Below are 19738 nucleotides of genomic sequence, written 5' to 3' on the forward strand. Positions count from 1 at the left end.
CCTCGGAGCTGCCTGTCAGTGCGCATGCGCCGACTGCTTCCGCCTCCCGGGACTAAAGGCGACAGCGAGATGCAGGCGACCTCCGCCTGGCCGTCTAGAGCGGCCGCCTCAACTAACCGCGCCCCGGAACTGGAAGCGCGGCTTGCCCCGCCCCGTGGGCGGCCATCTTGGAAGCTGAGGCGGCAGCAAAAGCGGCAGCGGCGGCGGTAGCGGCTGCGGTCGGGTGGGCTCGCTCCCGGCGCGGTGCAGCTCTGCGGCGCGGGCCCCACTCTCCGCTCCCTGCTCCGGCCTCGACCACGGCGAGCCTGAGCGCGGCGGCGGCCCACGCGCGGCGACGGGGAGAGGTGAGCGCGCGCCGCGGGCCCCCGCCGGGGCCTCTTCCGCGCGTCCGCCCCGCCGGAGCCGGCCCGAGCGGGGAGCGCGGGGCCTCCGCACTGCCCGTCCTCGTCGCGTCCGCGCTCGCGGGGCCCGGCCCGGAGCTTCTGTGCGCGGAACCCGAGGTCGGTTATAGCGGGGCGCCCGGGGCTCCGGGCCGGGTCGTCCCTCCTCCGGCCAACTTAGGGATTCGGGTGGCCACACGGTTGACGTCCCATGGAAAGGCTCCCGTTAGTGGCACACTTGGGGGCGCCGCCAGGACCAGCCGGCGTAGAGCTTGGTTTGTAAACGTATCTTGGGAATCGGTATCGGGGTGGGGTGGCTGCCGTTGAGCCCGCCGCCGCCGCCGCTTCATCTCGATCAGTTAGGACCCCAGACCGCCTCTTAAGTCCCCCGAGCAATGAACGTCTGGGGTGGAAACAAAATTCGGGCGGTCAGACTGGGAAGCTCCATGCTGGGTGGCTGGAGAGTACCCTGGGCCGGCTTCTCGCCTGTGCCTGCCTGCCCTCCCCGTCTGCCAGTTACTTGTCTGGGTCCACCCCTGGCCAGATGTACGCTTCTCGCCCCCTTCCCAGTTAACACCACTTATCTGGACTATGTTTAGTTCACATCCATTCTCAAACTCAAGCCGGGCCCGGCTTGGAAATGCTTAGAGAGGTCCCGGGGCAGCCCCTGGGGAGTTAGTGAGGGCCTGAGAGTTTTCTGGGCAGTGGTCAGGGCTCTGTTCTCTCTGGGTGAGGGACCCTCGGTGTAACTTTAGGGTCTTGCTTACTTGAAAAGCCCAGGCTCTCTGCAGGTACGGTTGGATGCCAGTGCCTAGAACTAGTGCTCTGTCATCAGCACACCTTAGGTGAGCCGACCTCTGTGCAGGTATGGGAGTGAGTGGCAGGTGCAGTGGCCTCCATCAGCCGCGGGCCTCCATCCAGCCTGTGAAGCAGTCCCACTGGTGAAGGAAGAGACTTCCGTGGAAGTCCTGGGCACGGGGGTGTCACGTGCGCTCTGGTGGGTCAGACCAAGGTCTCTGGGCGGAGAGAAAGGAGCCAGAGGAGCCGGGCGGGCAGTGCTGGGTGAGGGGCGAGTCTTTGTACACGTGGTACTGAAGGGACTCTTGCCGGGATGTTGTTTCAGGCTACTGGCCTTCAAGCTGTCTTCACTGAAGTTTTTTCTGTGGACTGTGCTTCTTGTTTTGTTTTTTAATGTCTCCTGTAACACTTGTGCTCTGTGGGGACTTGGCCTGAAGGGACCTTGAGATGCACTTTGGGGTCTGTGGAGGCACCCGATATGCACCCTGTGTGCTTGGGGAAGACAGAGAAACTGGCTCGCCTGTCATCTGGAGGGACCTGAAGGCACTGCTTTGAGCGAGGCGGAGAGATCCCTTTCCTTTAATAAACGGAGCAGTTGAATTGTAAGTGGGCTTCTAAAGATTATGATTTCAAAAGCAAGAGGGAGAGGAAAGTTCATTTGTGAGGAGCCAGGCAGGATCTATTTTGTTTTGTGTGGCTGTCCTCTAACCTTCATGAAGCATCGAAGTCGGCCACTTCGATGCAGTTCAAGCACAAGTGTGTTTGAATTATCCAGTGAATTGGTTTGTGTGTGGCAGAATGTCAGACTTAAGTTGAATAGTTAAAGGAAACAAGTCCTGGGTGATGGATGGTCTTGCTTTTGAGTTGTCATGGTGTTTGTTACTAGATGTTGCCCATGGCGAACCACCTGGCCCTCTTGCCGTCTCTGGCTGGAGCTTAGGGGTGGTGCTGGGGGAGCACTCCCCTCTCAGGCTAGACCCTAACTACCCGCAGTGGGCACCCCAGCCAGCAGTGTCTGCTGGGGCCTGGTGGCACCTGTGCGATATGCAGCTGGGTAACAGGAAGGCCAGCAAAGGGCAGAATGTGGAGGCACTTGACCAGGGGAGTCAGGCACTGGACTGGGCAGGGCCTCGGCAAGGCATCCACTGGTAGAGGCTGGGCGAGGGCATGGCCACGTGGTTGGGGTGAGGAGGGGTTGGCTCAGGCTGTAGGAGTGTCGGGGGCTGTGGGAGTCCAAATCAGGGGATAGAGGGCGGCCTGGGGCTGAGGACTTGGCAGGTGGCAGAGGTGTTGACATATATTTGTTCAGTTTTGAGTGAGTCCCGAAGGTTGTGATCTGAACTGTGCGATGAGAAGGGTCTGAGAGGGGAGCGCTCCCCCAGCACCACCCCTAAGCTCCAGCCAGAGCTTGACTTCAGTGAACAAGATGGACTGAAATGGGGGGAGACTGGAAGCCAGAGGCTGGTTGGACGTCTCGTGATAACTGATGGGCAGTGTAGTGGGCCCTGCATCGGGGGTGTGTGGTGGGATGGAGAGAGTGGAAGCATATGGGTATCTGAGGTTTAGAGACCCCAGGGCAGGAAGCAGGGCTGAGCATGTGGAGGGACCACTGCTGCACCGTGGGAGTGCAGAGTGAGACAGCAAGCCCTGGTCGTCATCTGGCGGGGCGGGTGCTCTGAGGTGGATCCCATGGGCACAGGGCAGGAGTCCATAGCCTCTAATGAGGCACTACGTGCAGAAACTGATGGGAGGAAGGGTGCAAGTGAGGTGAGGAGGGTCCGGCCTGGGGCGGGGAGCAGTGCCAAGTGGGTACTGGCTGGGAGGTCTGTGTGGAGGTTTGGCTGCTGACGTCCTGTGCTATGGTGGACAGGTTGGGAACACAGGTTGGGCAGAGTGATTGCTCACTTGCTGCCCTGTCTAGTCAGCCTCCCCCGTCTTCTTTCTATCCTGTGCTGCACACCCTGTGTGTCCTCCATCTCCACCTTGTTTTACACCAGTGGCTTTCTTGCTTTATTTTTAGCAGCAGAACTTTTTCATTTATGCACCTAATTTCCATCTATGAGACGTTCTAGTTTGTTAAGTAGACGGAGCTGGAGCTGTTCTGGTGCCCCTGAGAGTGGGGAGCCCGACTTCTACTTCCCCGTCCTGCCCTCCTACCTCTGGAGCAGAGCTGAGGCGTCCCAGGTCCCCTGATCCAGGCCAGGTCTCTTCTCTCGAATGATGGCTGCTCCCTCCCTCCCATCCCAGCCTTAGTACTGTCCTGTGCTGTCCTGTCCCTCCCGTGCCATCTTGTCTGTCTTAGTCTGTCCCAGTCATCCTCTACTGGGCCTCCAGAGTGCCCTTTCTAACGGAAGACCTGATTTGACTTAAGACCTGGGCCTAAAAACTTTGTGGGGTGCCACCTGACAGCCTGGCCTCGAGTCCCTGGTCGGCCTCGTCAGCTGCCATTCACAGTGCTTCGGCCCAGTGCTGTGCCCTGGACACAGCACACTTCCTTACCTTAGCCTGTCCAGCTGCTCCTGCTTCCTCTTCTGTGCTGCATGTGTGTCTGGGTCTCTCTGGGGCCCCCTCTCTCTCTCCAGTCCCAGAAAGAGGCTATTCCTCTATTCCCTTGTTCTTCCCACCCACCTGTGGTCAGTGGTAAACATGCTGGAAAATGTTTAACAAGGAGCTCTGGGAGGGGCATGGAACCCAGTGCAGCGCTGGGGGAGACATGCACATGGCAGGTGGTTGGGGCTGGCTTTAGCTCGCTTCCACTCACGACTGGCGAATTCAAGGGCTCTCTCCCTCTGAAGCTTCTTCAAGGACACAGGTGAGTCTGCAGGGTCTCTCTTAACCTTTGTATCTGAGGAAAGTCACATTGGCGAAGGACCTGCTGGGACAGGCAGTAAAGACTCTGCAAGGCTCATGGGTGTCTGAGAGGGCGGGCAAGTTGGAGCAGCCCAGGGGCCTTGATTCCGGGTGGCAGAGGTGTGGGCAGTGGGGGTTGCCTTGCTCTGTCCTGTGTCAGTGTAGACTTGTCTCCACAGATGAGCAGCAACAGCGGGAAGAGAGCACCGACGACAGCGACCCAGCGCCTGAAGCAGGACTATCTCCGGATTAAGAAAGACCCCGTGCCTTACATCTGTGCCGAGCCCCTCCCTTCCAACATCCTTGAGTGGTAAGGCTCTGCCGCCTCCTTCCCTGTACCACCTGCCACCTGGCTTCTCCCTGATGGGCTTAGGGCCAGAGGGGCCCTCTTAGCATGGGAAGGGGGTTCCTGTACCCTCATCGGGCGTGAGTGGACCGTAAGGCCTGCAGATGCTCTCTGGTTGTCTTCACAATGGATAGCAACCCGGGATGTGGCAGGCTGTCTTTGAGCTGTGCACGCTGGGGCCAGAGAGAGGGTCCTTCCTAGGGGTGACTTTGGGGCCTGCAGACTCACGCCTGTTGGAGAAGCTCCTTGTCTTGACTCTTCTTCTCTGCTCTTTACTTCTTGATGCTGTGAGGTGGCCTATCCTACATTGGCAAGTTTGTGATGGGGGATGATGGGTCCTGAACCCTGCTCTGTGCCTGTGGACGTGCGTTTCATGGGAACTTGCCACGCCACAGAAGCGCTGCCCTTATCAAGTGTGCTGGTGATTTTGTGAGAAACAGTGTAGGGCTGAAACATTAAGGAGCATTTTCTCTGTTTGGAGGGTATTTAATATTTTATGTTTTGATCTTAAATGCTGTAAAAAAATTTTTTAGATCTAGAAGAAAGAGATCTGAGTTGAAGAAAAGTCTTTTCCAGGTTGGACAGGTGTTCAAGGATTTTGGATCCACATTCCTTGGCTTGCAGAGAAGGGTCAGCGCTGGCAGGTGGGCAGAAGGTCTCAGGGAGTCCAGCCTTGGTGTGCGGGGGAGACATCAGTATAACAACCCGCCCTGCCCCCAGGATGTAGCTAGCAGATGGACAGATGGACTCTGTGGCAGTCTAGGGGACATCCTCGTCATGTGGGGGACCCTCCTGAGTGGGGGTCAGGTCCCAGGTTCTACTGTTAACTAGGGTCTTCCCTAGAGAGGCGCGAGACGGAGTCCATTGGAGACCAGACACAGGCTTCCTCTCCTTGCCACGAGCTGCGACAAGCTGTATGCTGGCGGGTTGTCCTCAGGGAAGCCCCTTTGGGACTGAGCACCAGAGATTTCAGGGGGAGTGGGTCACAGGAACCTCTGCCTGGAGCCCCCCAGTATTCCAGACTCCCAGAAGGACTGCAGGCTTCCTTTCAGCACTGACCACATATTTGCCTAGTTGAGGTGCCGTTAAGGTGATGAGACCCCCTGGCATCCAGTTCCAGACACCGGCTGAGGACGGCCGTGTTGGGCCTGCTGTGTGGGCTCTTCCCAGCCGGGGTGTCTGTCCCTGCCGCTGGAGAAGAGAGCAGTCTCCTGGAGAGGGCTGTACTCTAGGCTTTCCTCACTCTGCTGCCCTGGGGCTGTCAGGCACTCAGAGCACTGCTTGCCCGGCCCTTCCTGATGTCCTTAGATTGGACAGAGGAATTGGGAGCAGTGACAAATTAAGGCCACGTTCCCCATTTTAAGGCCACCTTTCCCAGTTTATTCCTGGTCTGCTGACATAGGATGATGGTATATTTTGAATCTGACCTATCAGCCAGTAGAGAGCAGGGGTTGTCGAAGTGTCCTGGTGGGAAGTAGTGTTTGGCGAGGTGGTTACGCGTGTGTGCACAGTTGTGTCTGGTCTTGTGTTTCTGGTTGGTTTTGTATTCTTCTTTGTGCTTTTCTGTTTTCTTTGAAAATTTGTAAGTTCAGGGCTTCCCTGGTGGTCCAGTGGTTAGGACTCAGCTCTCACTGCCAAGGGCCTTGAATCCATCCCTGGTCAGGGAACTAAGATCCCATCAACCACACAGAGCAGCCCCCCAAAAAAATTGAGTATTTCCAATGCTTCTTGCCATAGAGATGAAGTGTTGTTTATTTGTGTGGAGAGCAGAGTCCATGGGGCTGTGGTCCCTCTGTGTGAGGCCTTTGGTGACCACCACGAACTGTCCCTCTTCCTCCTGCTGGAAGATAGCTGCTCTCGAGGTCACGTCTGAGTCTTCCAGGGTAGCAGGGCCAGGGGCACAGTCTCTGCGTGTCTCCAGCTATTCCTGGTGAGCTACTGCATGATATTTGGGCACACTGAAAAGCATCAGATTTCAAGTACATCTCAACTATAAATTGTGAATTTTTGTTTTTTTGTTTGTTTTTTTCCTCCACACTGTACGGCCTGTGGGATCTTAGTTCCCTAACCAGGGATTGAAACCTGCACCCCGTGCATTGGAAGTGCCAAGTCTTAACGTCTGGACCTCCAGGGAAGTCCTGTGAAGTGAATTTTTAAATTGTCAGTTGATGTTAATGGTCAAAGAGGGTTAGCTTTTTGCATACTGTGTTGTGGATTCAGAGGCACTTTGTAGAAAACTTGGAGGGCACAGCCTCTCTGATCCTGTTGGCAAGGCAGGGAGCTGTGTAGCTGGTCAAGTTTAGTCACCTGCTGATGTCTATGAGTATGTTAGTTTCGGGTGGGCCCCAAAAACCCCAGCCTTGGAGTGATGCCATCCCCAAAGCCAACTCATTTTCTCTCGTCCCTCAGGCACTATGTGGTCCGAGGCCCTGAGATGACTCCCTATGAAGGTAAGTCTTTGCTCTGAGTTAGATGAACAAGAGGTAGCGTCTGTGTTCCAAAGAGACCTTACCTGAGAAACTCCGTCTGTTTGTCAGTAGTGCTCTTTCTGGTTTGGATGTGCGAGAGGTAGACTGCGCACATTTGGAGCTTGTTCTGGTTTCCTCCAAGTCCTAGAGGTGTTTGCTCAGGGTTTGGTTTTGCTGATGTGTCTCCGTCTTCAGGTTCGATCCCTGGGTTGGGAAGATCCCCTGGAGAAGGGAAAGGATACGCACTCCAGTATTCTGGCCTGGAAAATTCTATGGACTGTATGGTCCATGGGGTTGCAAAGAGTCAGACACGAATGAGCGACTTTCACTTCACTTCACTTCGCCTCTCTGTCTTCAGGGACTGCTAAAGTATCAAGTTTGCTCAGCCTCCTGTCTCAGTGGAGTCAGCGCTGGGAGAACAGACGGGGAAGAGGAAGACCAGCGTGTGTGTTGTTGAGGGAAAGGAAGTCATTTCCCGAGTGATCGCTCTGCGCCGTGTCCTCTGAGCTCCGGCATGGCACGTTGTGTTGGGGCACAAAAACGTGGGGGCCCGCAGGGCTTGCCAAGGGTGGCTGCTGCCACCCAGTGGCCTCTGGTGTTTGTGAGTAGAACTTGGAGCTGTCAGTCAGTGAGTCTCCAGGGCTCGAGTTGAGCCCTGGAGCCAGCCTCCAGGTGAAGCTGGAGCCCAGGGGAGAGCTGTGGCCAGACAGGCCGCTCTCTAGGCCTGGGTCCTGATTTCTGGTTGCTGGAGCAGCCCGCTTGCTGCTTTGCCATGGGGTTCTGTGTGCGATTTCCCTAGAGGGCTTGTGCTGCTGGGAGGAAGGGTGGGGTGACCTACAAGCCACTTACGAGCCTTGTGGGTAGGCTGGCAGAAACGTCACTAGCCTCATGGGACTCTGCTGGCTTGGGAATCCCCTGTCTTGAGGAAATAGTACAGAAAGCACTTGGGTGGCATGTCATTTTTGCCACAGGGTGTCAGGCTTGGTCATGGCTTTGCGTGGGGTTCCAGACCACAGGGCAGAAGATGGGCTGCAGGACAGCCTGTGTGGATCGTACTTACCAAATACATGCTGTTTTTTTAACAAACCTGAAGAGACACTAAGGACGAGCAGTGTTCTTTCGCAAGTAGGGTTATGCCTGGTTTTAAAGGTTTTTTATTCTTTGTGGATTTAGTGTTTTCCATATAGGAGGGGTGGGAGGTTGGACTGCAGGAACTTCCCCATCGCCCAGCCGCTCTGACTGATGATAAAAGTCCCTTCTTCCCCGGCCCAGCCCCGTCACTCTGCTGGCCCAGGTCTGGTCTGCTCTCCTGTGTGTCCTGCTGTTCCTGGTCCTCGGGCTGGGACAGTCCACCTCCTCCTCAGGAGGGTTCCTTCAGAGACCAGGGCTTTTTCTGCTGCCCACCTTGCCACTACCTTCCCCCTTCCCCTTCGCACTTGTTGCTGTGCCCCTCCTGATGCCTGTCCCTGCCTCAGCTCAGGGCCCCGCTGCCCACAGTGCCACCCTCCAATGACTCTGCTCTGTCAGGGTCTCCCAGGGACCCTCAGCTGCCGCACCTGGTGGACAGCTCTTGGGTCTCAGTGTTTGGGCCTGTGTGGATTCTGATGCATAGACTCTGGCTCCCTCCTCGTTTGCTCCTCTGACTTGTGGGTGTTCTGACCCTTCCCTCGCAGTCTCCTTAGCCACTCTCCCATGTCCACATCTATCTAGTTCCATGTCAGCTGCCCGCTGACCCCATCTTTGCTCTGAGCTCTGCTAGTGCTGCTCTAGAACTGGGAGGCTCACGGTTCAAGTGGGCTTCCTGACACACGAGTGTTGATTTGTGTCTAGAGGTTTTATATTATTCCTTTAAAACCCTAGGAGAGTGTTCTGTAGACACACACAGGTTTATTCTAAAAATTGGTTCTAAAACTTACATGGAAAAGTGAGGGACTCAGAGAAGCTAAAATGGTTTTTAAAATCATAAAGCGGAAGTAGTCACTGTGCCTGGTTCTGAGACTCCTAGTGGTGTCGTGTTGACTGGACGGTGTGCTGGCCCTGGAGGGAGGTGCGGGTTCAGCTCCCCGACAGTAGGTCGGGGGCAGCACTGCCCTGGCTCCCGGTGTGCTTCTCCTAGGCCTCCCTCCTCCAGAGCCGGGCACTCTCAGTGGTGTCTGTCCTAGGGCTTGGCTGGGACACTTGGAATGAAGCCAGAGGAGAGACCCCTCCCTCCTGCTGCCCCCCCACCCCCAGCCTCTCACACCCTCAGATGCACTACCCCCCAGGCCTGTGACAGATGCTCTGCGGTGACAGCGGGCATCTGGGTGCCGGGGGAACTGCAGGCCCTGCTCGTGGCTCTGCCCCAGCCCCTCAGTGTGTGACTGCATGCGGAGGCCTTCCTGCCGGGGACCAGTGGCTGCGGGTGCTGCTGACAGTCCTCTGGATTGCCTGGGCAGGTTGGCCGCCCTGCACACACCCTGCACTGCCCCCCCCGCTAAGTGGTCTCCACTAATGTGTGTGAATGTTCCTGCTCCTCTGGGCTGAGCCCCTGTTTCCACCTCCTGCGCTTTTTCCAGTTTGGTTTTTCTCAGTGCTCGTGGTGCGGGCGTGCTGCAGCGTCGTCTCGAGAGTTAATCCCTCTCTGACTGGCTTGTCTATGTGCAGAGGTGGCCTCAGGTGGCACTTGCCCATCACCGCCCCCCCCACACACACACTTTTCTGCCTCCATCATTCCTTCACCATGGGAGACTGCCCCAGACAGTTGGGAGAGTTGTGCAGAGACTTGTGGGGCTGGGGGCCAGCAGGGAGCCCCAGTGGGAAGATGGCAGCTCTGTCAAGCCTCATTGTGCATGCACACACTCACACAGACACGTGCATGTTGCTGGAAGTCCTGTCAAGTGACATTCTTCTGCCTTGCCAGTCTGGGTGGGCCCAAGGTTCTCCAGGGGAGGGAGTAGCTCACAGGGCTTGGAGGGGGTAGGGGTCAACGTTGCGTTGTTGACTCATTTTCAGGGGGGAATGACAGCTATTCACCTGTTGCTGGGTGTGGTTTGGTGGAGAATGGGAGGCAAGAGGTGCAGGAATGAGGGGACCAGAATATGGGGGTAGGGCCAGTGAGGAGCCTGTGCAGATTCTGTCTTGATGCTCTGCTCTCGGGAAGAGAGGTGCGCAATGAGGGAAGAGGGGCTTGCGCTCGGCATGGGGTGAGATGGGTGGTAAGGCCTCTCTAGGTTGGTGGTTGTGAGCCACAGCGAGATGGCCAGCACTACATGTGTGTTCCAGGGCTCATGGGCAGGAGTAGGGTGTGCGGGAGACTGAGGACTGTGAGGGCTGCGCCCACTGTGGCGATGACAAGGCTGCTTCTCTCTTCTTTTGCAGGTGGCTATTACCACGGAAAACTAATTTTTCCCAGAGAATTTCCTTTTAAACCTCCTAGTATTTATATGATAACTCCCAATGGAAGATTTAAGTGCAATACAAGGTAAGGTGCCCCTGCATGCTTGGGTGCGGGACTGGGGTCCTGAGGAACCTGTGCCCCGTTGACTGGGTCCCTTTTCCAGGCTGTGTCTTTCTATCACGGATTTCCACCCAGACACGTGGAACCCGGCCTGGTCCGTCTCCACCATCCTGACGGGGCTCCTGAGCTTTATGGTGGAGAAGGGCCCCACCCTGGGCAGCATCGAGACATCGGACTTCACGGTGAGCTTGGGGGTGGTGAGGAGGATGCTTGGTCTCCTCAGCCCAGTTAGGACAGGGACTCCTCCATTACTAGTTGGCATCAGGTCTAAGATCAGTTGATGATACAGAAAGGTAAATGGCCTTGGGAGACTCCATGTCAATCTGTCCTGAGGAGCACGCTTGTGGACTGCTTTCCACAACATGAAGACACCAGTCGCTCAACTGTCATTTAGTCTGTTTCTGGAACATGAAGGAACTGAAAGCAGCCACCAGACTGACATTTTCCTTCTTTTTCTTCCTAGAAAAGACAACTGGCTGCACAAAGTTTAGTGTTTAATTTAAAAGACAAAGTGTTCTGTGAATTATTTCCTGAAGTTGTGGAGGTAAGAAAGTGAAAGTTTGCCATCGGTTTTGCTTTCCCCAAGTCAGGAACACTTTGATTCTATTTTTTCCATGAGAACGTATTCCTATGTGTTCTTGTGCTACAAACATGGAGAGGGGAACTGAGGTGCAAACAGGCAGGTGTTGCAGACCTGCCCCTCTCCTTGGGGCACCTCGGAGGGTGGGTTGGAGATGGGGGCAGATCAGGGAAAGGGTGGTGGGCCTGCTGAGGTCATGGGTGGCCAGGAGTGAGGGGCGGGCATACTCCCTGGTCTTGGTGCTGGAGCAGAGAATGTGGCTGTGAGCAGGGGAGGCTGGGCCTCATGGGGGTTGGGGCCCTGGTGGGTCAGAGCAGATCGGATCTGGCTCAGTCCCAGTCCCTGAGGCACAGGCATGGTGATTTCTGACTGTTCCCACAGGCCCTTGCGTCTGTTAGACAGGATTAGCAGCAGCTCAACCTTAAAAGGCAGTTGTTAGGATGAAATGTGTACAGCTGGTGACCACTGACCCTGCAGGGTCTCCGTGGTATACCATAGTCCCCTTCTAGGCCCTGAAGGAAGTGGCTTGTTTAAACCAACCCTTGTTTCCTGCTGTTTTTCTCTTAGGAAATTAAACAAAAACAGAAAGCACAAGACGAACTCAGTAGCAGACCCCAGGCTCTCCCCTTACCGGACGTGGTTCCAGACGGGGAGACGCACCACGGCCAGCACGGGCTCCCGCTCCTCAATGGGCACGCGCCGGGGGCCGGGCCGCACCTGGCGGGGCTCCAGCAGGCCAACCGGCACCATGGACTTCTGGGCGGGGCCCTGGCGAACTTGTTTGTTATAGTTGGTTTTGCGGCCTTCGCCTACACGGTCAAGTACGTGCTGAGGAGCATAGCGCAGGAGTGAGCTGCCACCACGACCAGCAGAGGGGTCGGACACGCAGGACGCTGGGCCCGAGCTCGACGTGGGCTGGCTGGACGTGCTGCTGAGCACTCAGGCCTGGCTGACTCCTGGGGTTAGCTTTTTAAAAACCTTTAAAAGGAAAACAAGAACCAAAGTGTGTAGTTTGGATTTGGAGGAAACGTGAGATCCCCAGCCCCCATGCTCGCCCTGGCATCTGGCAGGGGCTGAGGGGCTCCATGTCCACGAGGAGGCCTCACACTTTGGTTTTATAGCTTATCTCCCGTATTGTCTTTTGGACCTGTTTTAGTAACCTGTTTTTCATTTTATTAGATTTGGTCACTTAAAAATATAAAACTCGATGCCTATCCAACACTCTGCGTGTGTTCTTAGTGCAGAACTCTGACCTGGCAGGCAGGGGCGGGGCCTGGCAGATGGCCAAGGGTGGGTCAGAGGGTGTGGGCTCTGTCTGGCCTTAGTGTTTAAGACATGCTTGTGTTCACTAGAAACGAGCAGGTTTCTCTTAGGGGAGCACACGGGCTGTTGTGCTGAAGTTGAAAATCTGCTTTCTCACTGAGGCTGAGCTGTTTCTTGCCTGGTCACACTGCCTGCTTCCCTTCACACCTGCAGCCTTCCATGTGCTGCGCTGGTGGCAGGAGGAGACCCTCAGCGGTTCCCTGGGTCCCACCTGCTCCACAGGCTCCGCACTTGTGGTCCAGACCTTTGTTTGCCCTGGAGACAGGCTCCCAAAGATCATTTCACAGCAGATCTGTGTCTAGTTCCTAGAGGCTGGCTACCTGGCAAAGAGGGATGGACAGCTGGGTTCAGGGGCAGGGCCAGTGTGCACCCTCTCAGGCTTGGGATCTGTGACTCCCTGGATTGCCAATGTCTTCCTCCTCTGTGTCTCTGCTTAATGATGTCACCTGCACAGTGTTTAGTGTTTGGAAGGTGCTGTGCCTGGGGGCCACCAGACAGCGGGTGGTGACTTCACTGCGTGCCGGCAGGCGTTGATGCACCTTCAGCATTCTTTGTTTTTTGATCAACTTAAAAGTACTCTTTGATTTACCACTTCTGTGTATTTGACCCACTCCTGTGAAAAAAATCCTTTTGTCTTTGTTCCTAAATTCTGTGCTCTTCGTGTGTGTGAACCACAAGCCCATCTCCACCCAGTGCTGAGGTGGCCTGTGGGGCCAGAGCTGCTGCATGTGCCAAGGAGCTGGGCGTCCTGTGACCAGCAGTGGACCTGTTGCCTGGGCTCACTGCAGGGCCTGGCCACTGGTGGAGTGGCTCTGCTGGGCCTCCCTCCCCCCACTGCCAGCACGGGGGCGTGTCTGTGGAGGCCTTTACCTCTTCCAGGTGTGCCATGTTGCCTGAGGGCCTCAGGAGGCAGAGCGTTTAGCAGATGGATTTTTTCTGTATATGAAATCTTGACTTTCAAAAATCCTCAGCCAACGTTGGGAGCAGGTCCGTGCTGTACAGAGACTCCCCGGCGCCCATGGCGGCTTGCTGTCTGATGTGACCCTGAATAAAAGATGACTTTGTCCTCTCATTGGTTTGAGAGGGTGGGATACCTCCCCTGGGCGGTGGGTGGACAACCCGATGGGGGCTGTAATGGGGGCTCCCAAGGTCCTGTCCTCCTGTGGGGAGTTGGGGTGTCCACTGTCGGGTCAAGGTCAGCTGACCTGAGCCTGTTCAAGGGAGCAGTTGGTGGCTGTGGCCAGGAGGTGTGGACAACTCAAAGAGTAGGCTCCCTTTGGTCTGGCCTCAATCAGCCAGGAGGGCTGGGGCTCGTGGGGACTGCCGGAGGCTGGCACAGCTGGCGCATCCACATGTGCCGGGCCAGCAGGACTCAGGTGCTCAGCCTGGAGAGGAGTCGTCTGTCTGCCAGTCCCTTCCTGCTGGGCATTGGCCAAGGGCACGTGAAGGCTTTAACTGGGCAGATGCAGAGGGGCTTCTGTGGCGTGACCTCCTTGAGACTGGGCTCGCCAGCTGGACACTTGAGAGAGCTGAGGACCCAATGGCGAGCTCAGGATTCAGAGACTGGCTGCTATTGTCCTGGAAGGTGACCACCTCTACCTGAGTAAGGAGCGGGACAGGTGTCCTTGAGCAGACACTCCTCACATCGCCCCCACCCAGCTTGTCTCTGAGGTGGTTCTGCCTGAATCTGCCAACCCTGCACGTGACCCAAGGCTGGCTGTCTCCTTCCCACATTGTTCGTGCTGGACTTCTGTCAGGGGTGGGGGTGGTCTGGAGGGGTCTTCCGTGCTGCCCCTGGGACAGGGAACCCCACCCTTTTCAAGTCTGGGTTGCAAGCAGCAGGTCAGCCACAACTCTGACCACCCTTAGCCCCAGGCGGCACTAGCCAAGGGGCAGCTGATGAAGGGGGAGGGTCCTGGTTTAGGTGTTGGCCCCACCAGGGCCACAGCTTCATGCTGCCTGCAGCTCGTAGGAAGGTAAGGGAGGGCCCCAGCTCTCCCTGGGGACCTGCCCACTCTCGCTTGCTCTCCATTGCCAGAGTGGCTCGTCTGGCAGGGCACAGCCACTGGGGGCTCAGCTTTCCGCTGGCCTCCAGTGGGGGGATAGGCCTGGAGGCTGGAGGACCCAAGGGGCACAGCTGGGTGAAGGCAACCCCTCTGAGGGTTGGGCAGGCCCAAGAGGAGGGGCAGATGCGTGCCATGCCTTTGCTTATAGGTTGACCTGTCTCTTCCCTGCTAGCCCCACTGGCCCCTGGTGAGGAACCCCCAGGGTTTACCTAGGCTGGGATCAACTGGGAGCCCTCCCGGGAGCAGGGCCACGCCCCGGGCAGCAGGGCCAGAGGGACAGGCTGTGAGGTCACAGGAAGGGGCTGTGAACCCCCATGGAGTGTGTCCCCGCCTGGGGTCGCTGGGCTCCGCCCTGAAGGGGCTGGGATGGGGAGTGCACAACCTCTCCCCTTGGGTAGCAGCTATGTGGGAGGTGGGTGGTCTGTCAGTGGGGTTCCGCCCCCCTCCACGCGCCGCCCCCCCACCCCTGCCGCAGGCCCTGAAGCCTGGGAGGCTGAGGTTCCTCCTTTGTGGGCCCGCCCCCTTGGAGCCCGCCAGCCTTGGGGAGGAGGGGAGCGCGGGCGGGGAGGGCACTGCTCACAAGGGAGTCTGCAGGACTGGGGGCGCGTCCCTCACTAGCCCAGCTCATCCTGTGCAGACATGCACCAGTGGCAGTCAGGCGTCCCTCGGGGCTGCGCCCCCACGCCCAGCCTCTGAGTGCCTCCGGTTGCCTGGGCTCAACAGCATTGAGCCGCTGCGGGCTCCGGACCCGGCAGCTCGCAGCCAACATGCGCTGGGCCTGGGTGGCCGCCACAGTCCTCCTCTGGCCACAGATCTCCTTCCTCGGGGGCAACGGGGCCCGGCAGGAGCCCAAGAGGCCTCGGCAGTCCAGCCAGCGCCCCATGGCCCCCAGCACCACCACACTGGGCAGCGAGGGGCTACTGGGCTTCCCCAAGGTATGCATGATCTGTTACGGGCCCACGTGAGCCATTCTCCAGCCCGCCTCCCCTGTCAGAGTGGGGTGGGACTTTGGGCAGGAACCGTAACAGTGTGGATCAGGGGACCCTCTCTGGGCCTGGGGAGGGAGTAGGGGGTGGAGGGGCTTCTGTGGGGGCTACATTGAACTCACTGAAGCCTAAGGACCATCAAGCCCTGAGTAACCTGCTGCCCTGAGGTGAGACTGCAAACTGGGGAGGTGCTTTGGGCAGCTGGCTCAGACCCCTGGATGGAATCTGGTGCTCCAACTCTGGCTTCTGGGGTGGCCAAGGCTAGCCCTGCCCTGACCCACTGCTGAGTAGCCAGCATCCCTTACGGCCTCTGGGATGGGGAAGGAGGCCAGGTCCTGGGAGGCCCCTGGCTCCAGCCTACCCCCTGGCATCCCCTCTAAGAGAGCCTCTCACACCTGCTTCAGCCTCCGGTCTCCACCCTCTTGGGCTGGGGCTCCCTGAGGGGGTCTCGGAGCTGACCCCGTCAGCAAGGGCCTGGTGGCTCCTGGACTTGAAGTGAGGCAGCGGTTGCTGGGCCAGGCCCCCTGCCAGCCCTTGAGCCTTTGATCCTGGCCTTCACCTCCCGCGGGCGTCTCTATGGCGGCCAGCCCGGCTGCTCTCAGCCTACGCGCCCCGTTGGAGCCTGAGGCCCCATATTCCAGCTGGGCAGGCTGAGGAGAGCAAGTCCTCTGGCCCTGTTGCCAGGGGAGTGGGCTGCCAGCAAGCTCTGGGAAAGCTGCTCGGGGGAGGATCCTTGGGGGCAGTTCCTGCTCTGCCTGGCCCCACCTGCCTGGGCTGCCCCTCCAGAGCCATGGCAAGGCAGTCTGGGGGCAGACAAGGGCTGTCCCTGACCATGGCACCCCCACCCCAGGACAGCCCTCTGCAGGCGTCAGGAGACCCACTCTTCCTGCTGAAAGTGGGCTCCTGCTCCACCTGCCCCCCGGGTCCGCCCACTATGGCTCAGGTCTATGGTGACCGGAGGAACAGGTGGACTGCAGAAGGGAGAAACCCTGGCCCTCCCAGATCCCCAGACCTGGTCAGGACCTCTTGGCCTGTCTTCCTGGACAGCTGGCTCTCCAGGAGTGGCCGGGGCTCCACTGGCCTCGTGGCAGTAGCTCTCCCCCACCAGACCAGTGTCTGCTGTGCTCCTGGTCACTTTGTGGCCCTCCTGTGTGAGACCTGGATACAGAGAGGGACCAACCCCCAGCTCACACCCCTTCACTCAGCCCTGACTTTGGGGCTGGGTGTGTTCCTATCCCTCCCACTGCCCTGGTGCAGAAATGGGGTGTACGAGAGATGTCTGGAGGGTCTGATCCTGGGCCGCCAGCTTGCACACCCAGCGCCCACTCTCCCCAGCCTCACCATGACTCTGGAAAGCACTCCTGTCCATTGCCTGCCTCAGCCAGGCCGGACCTCTGTTGGGACAGGCAGGGCTGGCTCCATGTGCACATGGCCATGCCCGTCTGCCTGGGAACAGGAAGCAGCAGGAGGGGCCATGTGGGTCCCAACACAGCAGCAGACCGCAGGCTTCTGGACACGGGTCCCCAGCCTGAGCCCGAGGGGAGCCCTGCAGTGTCCCGTTGCCATATTTCCTGTGTCTGCACCGAGTCCCACCCCAGCAGCCTGGGCCCTAAGATTCCTGTTGTTCGCCGGGGGTAGTGGGGCAGGACCCAGCGGGGCCTGGTGGTCAGTTTACAGGCTTGTCCTCTGACCCTTCAGCTGCCCGAGGCCTCAGGGCCTGAGTTCACAGATGCCCATGTGACGTGGCTGAACTTTGTCCGGCGCCCTGATCATGGGCCCTCAAAGAAGCGGTGCCGAGGTCAGGACAAGAAATCGGTGAGCCCCGGGATCTGAGCCCAGGTCGGGGTGGCTGTGAGTGCCCCCTTGGGAGCCTCATTTTCTCCTGCCTCCCCCAGCGAGGCCTCTCTGGCCCCCCCGGCCACCCCAGTGTGGAGGCCCCCCAAGAGTCTGCACTGCGGGAGTTCCAGGACATGCTGAAGGGTAGGCCCCCTCCACCCCCTCTCCTCCTGGGTGTGGGAGAGAACCCCATGCTGCCACGAGCCACACCTGCACCGTTGTCCCCACAGAGGCCACCGAGCATCGGTCCTTGGGGCTGCTGGGCCCTGTGCTGCCTGAGGGGATAGGCAGGCAGCTGGTGGCTGAGGCCTTCCATTGTCGGCTGAGGGGCCCGGTGCTGGTGGACAAGAAGACGCTGGTGGAACTGCAGGGCTTCCAGGCCGTGAGTGGACGTGGCGGGCGGGCCCCACAGGAGAGCAGGCCACAGTGGCCCCCGTCCAACCCTGGGCCTCCACACAGCACTGAGGCTTGGGGTAGGGTGTGAGGAAGCCGGGGCAGAGATGCCTTCCCTTGTGGGGCTTCTTGGTGCCCAGAGTCCTGGTGGGGATGGATGCACAGGTCACCCTTCTGTCCTGCCCACCTGGGGTCTGCTTGAGCTGAGGGCTGTTGGTTGCAGGCACCCTCCTGCACCAGGCTGGGTGTGGGAGGTTGGGCTCCAGACTGCAGCTGCGTTCCCCTGCTGTCCCACTCCAGCCTGCGGCCCAGGGTGCCTTCCTGCGGGGGTCTGGCCTGAGCCTGGCCTCTGGTCGCTTCACAGCCCCGGTGACTGCCATCTTCCAGTTTTCCGCCAGCCTGCATGTGGGTGAGCAGATCTGGCCAGGGTGTGGGTGATGGGGAGGGGCTGGCCCTCCAGGGTGGGCCCCAATGTCACAGACCTCAGGCCTCAGTCCCATTGCAGAGACACCTCCTGCCTTAACCCTGCACCCACTGGGGACTGGACAGCCCTCATGCCCACCCTCCCCAGCCCACAGTGTGCCCCGAAGGCCCCCAGGCCCCTCCCCCTCTGCTCCGTCCTCCCTGTGGGCACTGCAGACCTGGCCTGTCTCCCCAGATCCCAGGGAGCTGCAGGGCAGGGTCCGGCCAAGGGCCCGGGACACAGTGCGGGTGCTGGTCTGCATTGAGTCCCTGTGCCATCGCCACATGTGAGTGAGCCCCCTGGGGGTCGCTGAGGTGTCCTGAGGGGCAGGGGACCACCTACCGCCTTGCCCACAGAGGGGGGCTGCCCCGAACACAGAGTACCGTGGTGAGCCCTGAGGTGGGAGCACGCAGGTCTCTGGGCACTGACAGGGGTGTTCCCCCCACGGCCACTGTGCCCTGGCCCCTCATCCCTGGACCCCACGTTCAGGTCCCTGGAAGCCATCTCCAGCCTGGAGAGCAGTGGCAGCGTCTTCTCGATGCACGTGCAGGGGCTGCTGCAGCTGCAGGTGAGGCAGAGCCACTGGTGCGGGGGTCAGAGGAACACCGGGGGTGGGGTCCTGGACCTCTAAGCCTCAGCCTGGGCATTGCAAGGCCTGGGGAGGGGCCACCTCGTGGGGCTGGGTGTCAACCAGAGAGCAGCTGGGCCCCATGGGTGGTGACGTCCACTGTGGGTGTCTGCAGGCTGGACAGTACACCTCCGTCTTCGTGGACAATGGCTCCGGGGCAGCTCTCACTGTGCAGAGCAGCTCCAGCTTCTCCGGCCTGCTCCTGGGCCCGTGAGGGATGGAAAGGGCCTCAGAGTAGTCACCCTGCCGCCCCCACCACTCTGCCCGCTGGTAGGCCTGTGATCATAGCAATAAATAAAGGTTCCCCAGCCCCCACCGTCGCCTGGTCACTGGGGAAGGGGCGGGGGGTGGCGCAGAGTGGCCATGGGTATGGGTGAGGGCTTGGCCGGGGAGGTGGAGGCTCTGGCTAATCACCCTGGCAGCGTGGGTGTGGCCCCAATAGCCCCTGCTTCTGTTAAGAGCCACATTTACTCTGAGGACAAGGACAGTTGTCCATTCAAGCTGCCACTTGGCCCTGCCCATGACCTGGGGCTGCCCCTCAGCCAGCCCGGGCCAGTCCCACCCCAGAGGGCAGCAGTCTGTGGACATTCGCAGGGCCATGGAGGACTCGAGGTTGGGGTGCAGGATGGTACATGTCGGGGCATGCAGGGCAAGGCAAGGTGCCCCAGGGGGGCCTGGGCCTGTGGGTGAACAGGGCCGCCAGCCCCCCGTATGAACCCCAGGGTCCTCAAATCCCCTCATTCCCTAAGGGAGCTGACTTCTCACCACCTTCTTGGCGGCTGCCACCCTGAGGTCTGGCCCCCACCCCTCACAGCCTCGGCAAACTCAGACTGAAGAATGTAAATTGTGGTGGGTCATTCAGGCCTCTACAGAGCTGCCGAGATACCATCTCTGCTTGGCCCCTGGGCCCGCAGTGGGTGGCCCCACGTGACCCCTCTGTATAAGCCTGGAGGGTGGGGGTGAGGGGGCGCTCAGCTCTGTAGTAGTGGGGCCCAGAGACCCATTTCCAAGGCTGCAGGGAAGAGTAGGGGCTCAGGGGCAGGGGTGGGGGGTGGGGGGATAGCAGGCAGGTTACCAGCTGCTCCCCCGACCCTCCTGCAGCCCGCTGGGTAATGAGGCAAGAAA

General features: G+C 59.0%; 2 protein-coding genes across 4 annotated transcripts; both read left to right on the forward strand.

The window, feature by feature from the left end:
- The first annotated feature begins 160 nt into the window (after positions 1-160).
- On the forward strand, positions 161-12137 carry UBE2J2 (ubiquitin conjugating enzyme E2 J2). Of its 3 annotated transcripts, XM_061383111.1 has the most exons (8): positions 452-655; positions 3974-3990; positions 4208-4338; positions 6784-6824; positions 10200-10302; positions 10382-10520; positions 10802-10882; positions 11486-12137. In XM_061383111.1, exons 1-8 carry the CDS (start codon positions 592-594, stop codon positions 11768-11770), a joined length of 861 nt encoding a protein of 286 aa, XP_061239095.1. In that variant the 5' UTR covers positions 452-591; the 3' UTR covers positions 11771-12137. The 3 variants fall into 3 exon arrangements, with proteins under 3 accessions (XP_061239096.1, XP_061239095.1, XP_061239097.1); XM_061383112.1 differs by lacking the exons at positions 452-655; positions 3974-3990 and adding an exon at positions 161-344; XM_061383113.1 differs by lacking the exon at positions 3974-3990.
- A 739-nt stretch (positions 12138-12876) lies between these two features.
- C1QTNF12 (C1q and TNF related 12) lies at positions 12877-18928 on the forward strand. The gene is made up of 8 exons (XM_061383109.1): positions 12877-15242; positions 16992-17108; positions 17189-17273; positions 17360-17511; positions 17823-17931; positions 18181-18271; positions 18475-18553; positions 18729-18928. Exons 1-8 carry the CDS (start codon positions 15075-15077, stop codon positions 18825-18827), a joined length of 900 nt encoding a protein of 299 aa, XP_061239093.1. The 5' UTR covers positions 12877-15074; the 3' UTR covers positions 18828-18928.
- Positions 18929-19738: the final 810 nt, after the last annotated feature.

This window comes from Bos javanicus, chromosome 16 (assembly GCF_032452875.1).
Source record: "Bos javanicus breed banteng chromosome 16, ARS-OSU_banteng_1.0, whole genome shotgun sequence".
NCBI lineage: Eukaryota > Metazoa > Chordata > Mammalia > Artiodactyla > Bovidae > Bos > Bos javanicus.

Excerpts from the sequence above, each read along its gene's own strand:
- C1QTNF12 (XM_061383109.1), top strand. The coding sequence starts at position 15,075 with ATGCGCTGGGCCTGGGTGGCCGCCACAGTCCTCCTCTGGCCACAGATC. Across the intron at positions 17,274-17,359 it reads GTTCCAGGACATGCTGAAGG|AGGCCACCGAGCATCGGTCC; the intron begins GTAGGCCCCCTC and ends TTGTCCCCACAG. Across the intron at positions 17,512-17,822 it reads AACTGCAGGGCTTCCAGGCC|CCTGCGGCCCAGGGTGCCTT; the intron begins GTGAGTGGACGT and ends GTCCCACTCCAG.
- UBE2J2 (XM_061383111.1), top strand. The coding sequence starts at position 592 with ATGGAAAGGCTCCCGTTAGTGGCACACTTGGGGGCGCCGCCAGGACCA. Across the intron at positions 10,303-10,381 it reads AGATTTAAGTGCAATACAAG|GCTGTGTCTTTCTATCACGG; the intron begins GTAAGGTGCCCC and ends TCCCTTTTCCAG. Across the intron at positions 10,883-11,485 it reads TATTTCCTGAAGTTGTGGAG|GAAATTAAACAAAAACAGAA; the intron begins GTAAGAAAGTGA and ends TTTTTCTCTTAG.